The following is a 9,059-nucleotide window of genomic DNA, read 5'->3' on the forward strand; positions in this document are numbered from 1 at the left end:
TTGTTTTTAAAAAATATTTTCAACTTCAAAATTTCAATTTTTCACCCCTACCCTCGACCTCACCTCCCACCCCCCAAAAAAAATTTAAGTTTGTTTTTAAAAACTATTTTCAATTTCAAAAATTATTTTCTACTCTAGTAAAAATAAAAGATATTTCTCAAAAATATTTTTTCATTCATAAATTAAACACTAAAAATCTTTTTCGGAAAATATTTTCTACTCACCAACCAAACATGAGAAAATAAGTCAAAAATCAACTTGTTTTCCAGGAAAACATTTTCCATGGAAAACATTTTCCTTCATACCAAACACACCCAAAAAATAATAGATATTGTTTCTAGTCTATTTTTCTATTTATTAAAAGTTCAAAAATCATCATATAATAAGCCAAAAGATTGCAATATAAAAGAAATGGTTGAGATTTATAATTCAAAATTTTTATACATAAAGATAAATTGATTTAGTCGTTATGACTTATGATCAAATTTTATTATAATTTTTTTTAATCACATTCTCTACATGATCCTCTTATCTCTTTCATATCCGAGCTTTGATCATAATAAAAGGAAACAAGAAGAAAGTTTTAACAATAACTTATTTTATTACGAGAGGTAGCTCATAATATTCATATCAATTTATTATATGTATATGTTCAATTCAAGAAATTAGTTAAAGAAATAAAACACATTCTAATTTAATTAAATAAATGTTTAAAATGATGCCTAAATTTTAGCTCATATATAAATCAATATCATGATAAATATACGTTAGGATAATTTTACTCACACAAAATTCACTAAAATATTTTTAATAATAATACAATTTTGTCGATATAATAACTATCACAGAGAATCACAAAACTATCTTTTGTGAAGAAAAAAAGAGTTAGTATATTTTACTTAAATATCATGAAACATAACTAAATAAAAAAAAATTATCGAAAAATCCTTCACTATATCTGAGTATAATTTTTAGAATTGATTGAACCGGTTTCATTTTGCCCCAAACTTGATGTGTCCAATAGAAACAATTATAGTTATTATTTAGTAATACTTATGTTCTATCATGAATGGCAACACTTTTTGGCATTTCAGGATTATAAAAAAGAAATTTAGGATTTTTAAAATTTTGATGTGTATTAATCCATAGATTTTTTCAAAAATATTTTTGACAGACTTCGATATGTTTCAAATTTGGTGTGTCCATTCGAAACAATTTTAATAATCAATACTCACTGTTCCGACATGGCTCAAGACATTCTTTTGACATTTCATGTTTATAATAAATAATAATAGAAAAATTCAAGAATTTTTAAGTTCTCGGTGTATGTTAATCCATCGATTTTGAATATTTTTTTGACAGACTTCAATCAGACCCAAACATGATGTGTCCATCTGAAACAATCTGGGTAATCAATACTCATTGTTCCGTCATGATTGACATCATTTTTGGCGCTTTCGAGTCACAAAACAAGAATTTAAGATTTTTGAGTTCTTGATGTGTATTTTAGTCCATATGCTCTATATTTTCTGGATTTTTTTTATCGCCCCCAAACCTGACATTAAGATTTATCTCTGTTAAAATACTCACTAACAAAAGTTCGGACTAAATTTAAATTTGCATCAATGTAACTTTATTAAAACGCTCCCGGATAAAAACTAAAAAACTAAAACTAGGTGCCTTTGAGGAATATTTTATATTTATGCGGAAAACAGTTTAATTTCGACACTCATGCAAAATGTATTTTTTTGGACTGTCCTTCCACATGAAAAATAAACTTAGCTAAATAACGAACTTATTCATACATTATGTCTACATTCATTGTATCATTCACTATAACCCAAACTTCTGTGTAAAATTCACTAAAAAAAATACACTTATATTAAAAAAAATACTTATATATATATGTTTAACTTTATTAACATAATGTCTTCATCTTTACTCTAAAAAAGAAAAAAAAAACTCCATTTTATGGTTTTTCTCTGTGAACATTTTTTCTTCATGATTGCGACATAACTAAATCATAAATATTTGATTCGTCTATAAAATTCGAAGAGGAAGAAATTGAGATCGGAAAAAATGGCGAGATTTGTACCGGTGAAGTTTAAGAGAGTAGCTGCGGCATTTGATGAGGTGGCAAAAGCTCGGATCTGCGAGAGCAGCGGCAGTGAACACTCTCCACCACCGGCGGTGGTGACAGAGAGCTTGACGGATTTATCACGACTCGTGAATTCGTTTTTAGAAGGGGAGGTAATTACTATTAATGAGAAATTGGAAGAGATTGATGGAAATGTTGATACTAATTGCTTTGATGAATCGGAGATTAAGGAGAATTTAAGGAATTTGTTGAATTCCGATGGAAATTCCGGTGATGATTTGAAGAAAAGTGTTATTAATGCTGTGGAAAATGTTTTGCTTGCTGAAGAAGCAAATGATCGGAGCTCACCGGAGTTTAAACGATGGTTGATGACTCGATTGCGTGATCATGGCTTCGAAGCTGGTAAGTATCTTTTTCACAAATTCTATAGCTAAACAAATTAATTGTTAGTTGTTGCACTTGATGTATATAAGTTTTAAAATCTTTATTTAACTTTTTTTCGCCTTTATAGGATTGTGCAAATTAAAATGGGAGAAAGCTGGTAATCGTACCTCAGGAAGTTACGAGTATATCGACATTAATGTTGGTGTTACTCGTTACATAATCGAGGTTTCATTAGCGGGAGAATTTGAAATTGCTCGAGCAACGCCTTGCTACGCCTCGTTGCTCGAAAATTTCCCTCGAGTTTTTGTTGGAAAAGTGGAAGAGTTGAAGTGGTGAGAATTATGAGTAGAGCCATGAAGAAATCTATGAAAAAAATGGATATTTATGTGGCGCCATGGAGAAGACTTGCTTATTTGGAAGCTAAATGGTTTGGATCTTATAAGAGAACAACAAATGGACAAAAAGATTATCAAAAGAATAGTTTTGATTCTTCTTCAAAGAAGAGAAATGTTGGATTTGTGCCTAAGCAAGCAATTTCTTTCTATTGTAGAGAGAATATTATTGCTTCTAACAGAGGCATTAAAATTGGAAATTTGGCTGCAGCTTTGAATATATAATATCATGAACGGATATAAACCGTGGTGTAGTTAATCAAAGGTCTTGAGTTCAAATCCTGAATATGAATTCACGGTTGTAAGGAAACGATAGATTTAGTCATATTTCAATGCGGATGACAAGAAGTTTTGGTGAAGAATATAAGTTTGTTTAAGTTGTTAAGAATTAGAAAGCCATTATTGTGGAGGCAATATATATTAGCTTTAGTTTTGGTGGGTTTGGGAAGTAAATCATCTAGTTTATTGGTGGAGAAAAAATTTACTATATTTCTCCAAGTAGTTGCGGTTGAAGGTTTTAGATTTTAGTAAGTACTATATTGCATAGCAATTTGTATACATTTATGTATTTATCATGTAATGGAGAATATTTCAGAAAATTATGTTTGTTACTAGTATTTGTTTGTGGCTCATATATTTAATTTTCATGAACTACATATTATATATTGAGCAGACAATTTCCAAATTATTACTTTTTTGAATTTTGAGCATATCATTTACTAATTACTACTGCCATAAACTACAAAGCAGGCATACTAATTACTCCAATATCTACCAAAAATATCATTTTTCTAACATGATATATAGTAAGCCTGGTATATATATTTGGAAATTGGTGAATACTAATTTAAGTCGTGCGCCAAGATAAATAAGTCAAGTAGGTGGAACTTTTTCACCACACCACACGATTCTTTTGTGAACGTTTTTTCCACTCCAACTTCGAAGCAAAGAGGTTTCAAAATACTAGACTCTCCTAAAAAACAGTTCAAAATTAACGGGTAATAGCCACACATACAAGTTTCCTTTCATGTATCGACTCAATTCGCTAAGGCCTCATCTTTCTAATCATAAGTCACGACTTTACTTCCACGTTTCAAATTTTCCCATAGAGGAACTGCTTAGTGCGTCTTTCGTCGAGTATAACCAAACAATTAAGAGAAGCAAAGGGACTGGTATTGTCTTGATACATTATATATAAGAGCTAACGACATTGTACGATGATATAAATGTATATTGGTTAATTTTGGATCCTAGCAAACATAGTCTAATAAAATGTTCTATTTATTAAGTGAATGATTAGAGGTCCTTTGGTCGTAACTCGTAAGGATTAGGTGGATTATGGCGTGCTTTTAACATTCTATATCTTAGTGCGGAAATGTGGAGGATTGATTGATTGCTTGGCAGCCGTAAAAGCAGTTTCGAGAACCTTTGCTTGTTAGGTGCACATTCAACATTCAAAAGGGAGTGTAGTGTAAGTCAGCTCACTTTCAAGTCCTTATCGGTCGAGTAAATAAAAGAAAGCCAAAGTCACCCGATTCAGAATTTTAGAATATTTGGGGTCCGACAAGAACTATAATCTGAATAATATATCTCATAGGTTCATACATCATCCAAGTTAATCCAGGATCATACTATCCCGATTTCTAATCAAACGGACCCTAAAGGCATAAATACATATTTTTAATATAATCTCACCTGGTAGGTTTGGAGAGGCATAAATGGTATAGATAACAAAATAAATCTGATTATTTGGAAAAGTATATTTAACTTTTGACTTTATGGAGACCACTTTTAATTATTAGAATAAAATTACTGATCACATCTACTTAATAATAACATGTTCACGATAGTAAGCAAAAGAACTGGTGAAACATGATGATTTTATTATTTTTATGATGACCTTTCTATTATTTAGCATAAAATAGATGACGTAGTTCAATATACATGCAGCAATCATAAACTAGTTCAATAGACATAACTTAGACATATATAAAGAGCTCAATGAACATAAGTTGAACATGTATAAAGTGTTCAATTGGTGAAAAGATTTAGTGTACAAGTTCAGGATGCTTGTTTACATAACCTTTTGGATGCACAAGTCATACTACTGAAGAACTACAGAAAGGCAAAAAATTGTATATTGTTTGTGTAGTAAGCACCCATATACGCAAACTGCCGGGAACCAAGGCAGCGAGCCTGGAAAGTGCATAGATGAATTATACGTTGATCTTTTTAAAGATTCCGAGCCACATATATAGTCTTTTGTAGATAACATCATCGTTGTTTTCTTGATTTAATAGGCATCATTTATCTAGATTTAGGCATGATTATTTTAACGAAGAGCAACAATTTGTGAATAGTCAAATTTCTATTGTTACTACTTATGCCTTCATAAATATTGTGTTTTTGCTTTCCTTTATCCAAGTGTCAAGTAACCTCTCTATCTCTCAAGATAACAAGACATTCACCATTACCCAGTGCTACTAGGAGTTCACTCTGTCCAATTTACCGTCGCCATCAACATAAGTCATAAAACATAATCAATGCACATAATAGATCATCTCAATCATGTAAATTTAAACCTAAAATCTCATAATTTCCGACTTACTTAATATTACCCGCCTTATGTTTTGTATCCCTTGACATTCAATGTATCTAGACAGAATTTCAAGTTCATTGAACTAGTTCAATATTAGTATAGCAAAAATTATGTGAAAGAAAAAGATAAATTAATTGCCATTTTAGTACAAGCATTACATCTTCAACTTTCCGCATCTATGCTCACTCTTGCGTAGCGGTGACAAATGGACAGATTGGATCAAATTAGTGCGGGTTGAAAATGAGTCAACATAAAATAGATAATAATTCAATCCGTCCATATTTCATATGAGTAAAAATGGATTGGGTAAAATACAAATTTATCCATATTTATTTATTTTTACATGAGTAAATAGTACTCACATAAGAATTTAATACGGAGAAAATATTTTAATCTTTTTTTTTAATGAAAAATGTTGAAAATACTATATTTAGTTCTAACATCAATAATTTCAAAAATAAATTATTGAGTTTTATATTTAAAATTTATATGTAGATTTAGTAAACTTTTATACCTAAATCCAAAATTCAAAATAATCCTACTGAATTCGATCAAATCCGTAAATTATCGTCTAGCCCCATCCATGCTAAATAGTTCCATTGAGAAATTTTAATGAAATTAACAAATTCTAGTAACAAAGAAAACATAATCAACTTGGTCTCTTTTTAAGTCATAATTGACCATCTCAATCTTGACCAAATAGTGAAAACATCTATGTATACCTATGGTGTCATTTTATATCATTCTCATGAATACTAAACAGTCAAAAATATACTACTATTACTTGACATATACTTTATGGAAAAAGCAAAAAAGAAAAATGTTGATGCACATGATACTTGTGAGTACAGTGGACTTTGATTATTGTCATATATAGACATAATAGATGTTGCTTCTAGTCTATTTTTCTATTTATGAAAAAAAAAGTTCAAAAACAATCGTATAATAAGCCAAAAGATTGCAATATAAAAGAAATGCATAATACATAAATATGACCCTTAACTTGGCTTCAGCGGATAATTATGCCCTCCAACTTTGAGTGTGCACAAGTAGGCACTTAAACTTGTATAAAATTAAACAAGTAAACACACTTATCCTACATGGCATAATACACATAGGACACAAACTGCAATGTAGGGTGCCATGTAGGATGAATGTGTTTATTTATTTAATTTTATACAAGTTTAAGTGTCTACTTATGTACACCCAAAGTAAAAGGTCATAGTTTCCAACTGACATCAAGTTAAGGATCATGTTTATATATTATGCCTAAAAGAAATGGTTGAGATTTATAATTTAAAATTTTTATACATAAAGATAGGGCTAACCCATCGGTGGCCCCCTAAACTTGGCACAATCTTTCACTTAGACACCTTAACTAGGCTTTGTTCATTTTAGACACCTCATGTCACGCTCAACTGTGTTATTTTGTACACTTTTTTAACTAGTCACATGTTGACTTCAAGTGCGTGTTAACCAAACGCGTCCATGTGGATTAGATGCCCAATTATATCATGCCAACTCATTAAAAGACTATCATATTAAAGAGGAAAAATAAGAATTAAAATACATGACAAAGTAACCAATGAATAAATGACATGTGGTCTTTTAATCCCAAAAATTAAATTAAATATTTGACAAATTTAAAGAAAAATGCAACCCCCACAACATCCCTAGTAATCTTCTCCATTCATCTTTTCCATTGTATTACTCCATTTTTATTATTTTTGAGCTTTATTCTTTCTGTCATAAACCCACACCCACACAATCTACTCTATCATATTCCTTCATTTTCATTACTTTTTCCGTCACACCCATAACCACACAGCCATATTCCCCATTTTATTCCTCTTTTTCATGATTTTTTCTGCCATATTCCCCATTCATTGCACCCTCCCTTAGGGCTAAAAGGTGCAAATGTTTAACAACAATGGTTCATATTTTAAAGATTGCGTCTCTTTTTCTTTAATTTTGTGATATTTGCTGTCACACCCCAAAACCGGATGTGATGGCACGTGCCCAAAACCCCACCGGACACGTCAGCCTAACACCCAAAAAACCCGACGATACAGAATTTATAAACAAGAATAAGATAGAAAGATAAGCGGAAGCCTTTAATTAAACTCAACATAACTCCAGAATTGGTTGTCACATGTACAAACCTCTAATACAGAATCTGAATAAAATATACAAGTCTCATAGTAAAGTTCTAGAATAGAACAGAACAGTAAATATAGATAACTTGAGGGCACGTCTGGAATGAACCGCTACCTCTCAAGTAAGTCTGGAAGCTCTAATCTGAAGATGAGTAATAAGCCGGATCTGATAGAGCTGTCAACCTACACAACTGTGTAGAAGCAAGGGTGAGTACCAAAAGCAACAGGTACTCGCAAGTAACACTAAACTAAGCTAAACTAGCAGCTACAAACAACTCCTTTCAATCCCAACCGAACCACCGAAACTTCATTCTAACAGCGAACCAACAACCTATACTACACAATTCATAATCAACAGATATATCCAACAGTATCTCAACATCAACCTCATATCCTCATATAAGAGCAAATAGATCATATATCACATGAAGAGGAGCAAGTAGGTAAAATCCACACACCACAAACAAAGATGAAGTCAAATGCGATGCAAATGCAATAATGATGTCATGTAGTCGTGATGCATGTATGTCCTAAGATACACATCTGTTGACGTAATTCAGACCGCGCTGAATACTCAAATCAGAACCCATGGGGGCCACACATGGACCATGTATCACCGCCGGAACCAGATCCCATCGGCATCCAAATCGCTAGCCAGAGCTAGTCCATCTCATATATCTCTAGCCGGAGCTAGTCTCAACTGTGTCTCATATCCATCCATCCTCATATCAGTGTCTCAGAACTCATGCAACAGATAGTTCACACATGGGATGAATAATGAATATGCACATGTCATCAATCACAATCATATCACGATCACATCATAGTATTACACATCATCTGTCTCAACATCAATGTCTGTATCAATCATAGCCTACTCATGCTCTCCTATCCCCTCAATATCAGTTATCACATGACTTATTCAACAAATTCAAGTCACATATAACACATTTAGCTCGTTTTATTCCCCATATTTCATTTACAACAATTTCAATCAACAAATAAAACCCATCCTCAATCCCCATTACTCCCCAACACAATTAGGAAAGTAGTCATGTGTAGTCTAAGAGTTTAACAAAGTTTAGAAGTCACTTGCCTCAAAACACTTCAACTAGTAACTCAAATTTGAGTTTTACCCTTCCGAGCACGCTCCAAATCACCACAATCTATTCATAAATGGAATCCCACAATAAATACGAATCTAACAACACCAATATCGTGAAAGTTGAAGAAAAAGGGTAAAATGGTCAAAAAAATCTCGTTCCGAAAAATATTCTCGAAATCTGGAAATTTTTAGTGAAAAATGTTCCCCAAGAAATTTAGAATCCAATAGTGAAAACCGTTTCGAAAAAGGAGTTGAAATGAGTTCACAAACTCAAATTTTCTATTAAATTCAGATTAGGCAAAAGCCCCCAAATTTTACAGTTGAG

The 9,059-nt window shown here is 31.8% G+C and overlaps 1 protein-coding gene across 1 annotated transcript; it reads left to right on the forward strand.

Moving 5' to 3' along the window:
- Positions 1–1,981: 1,981 nt before the first annotated feature.
- Positions 1,982–2,818, forward strand: LOC102605985 (uncharacterized). Its single transcript, XM_006352404.2, has 2 exons — positions 1,982–2,500; positions 2,610–2,818. Exons 1-2 carry the CDS (start codon positions 2,080–2,082, stop codon positions 2,816–2,818), a joined length of 630 nt encoding a protein of 209 aa, XP_006352466.1. The 5' UTR covers positions 1,982–2,079.
- Positions 2,819–9,059: the final 6,241 nt, after the last annotated feature.

This window comes from Solanum tuberosum, unplaced genomic scaffold, assembly GCF_000226075.1.
Source record: "Solanum tuberosum cultivar DM 1-3 516 R44 unplaced genomic scaffold, SolTub_3.0 scf00148, whole genome shotgun sequence".
Taxonomy (NCBI): domain Eukaryota; kingdom Viridiplantae; phylum Streptophyta; class Magnoliopsida; order Solanales; family Solanaceae; genus Solanum; species Solanum tuberosum.

Excerpts from the sequence above, each read along its gene's own strand:
- LOC102605985 (XM_006352404.2), top strand. The coding sequence starts at position 2,080 with ATGGCGAGATTTGTACCGGTGAAGTTTAAGAGAGTAGCTGCGGCATTT. Across the intron at positions 2,501-2,609 it reads TGATCATGGCTTCGAAGCTG|GATTGTGCAAATTAAAATGG; the intron begins GTAAGTATCTTT and ends TCGCCTTTATAG.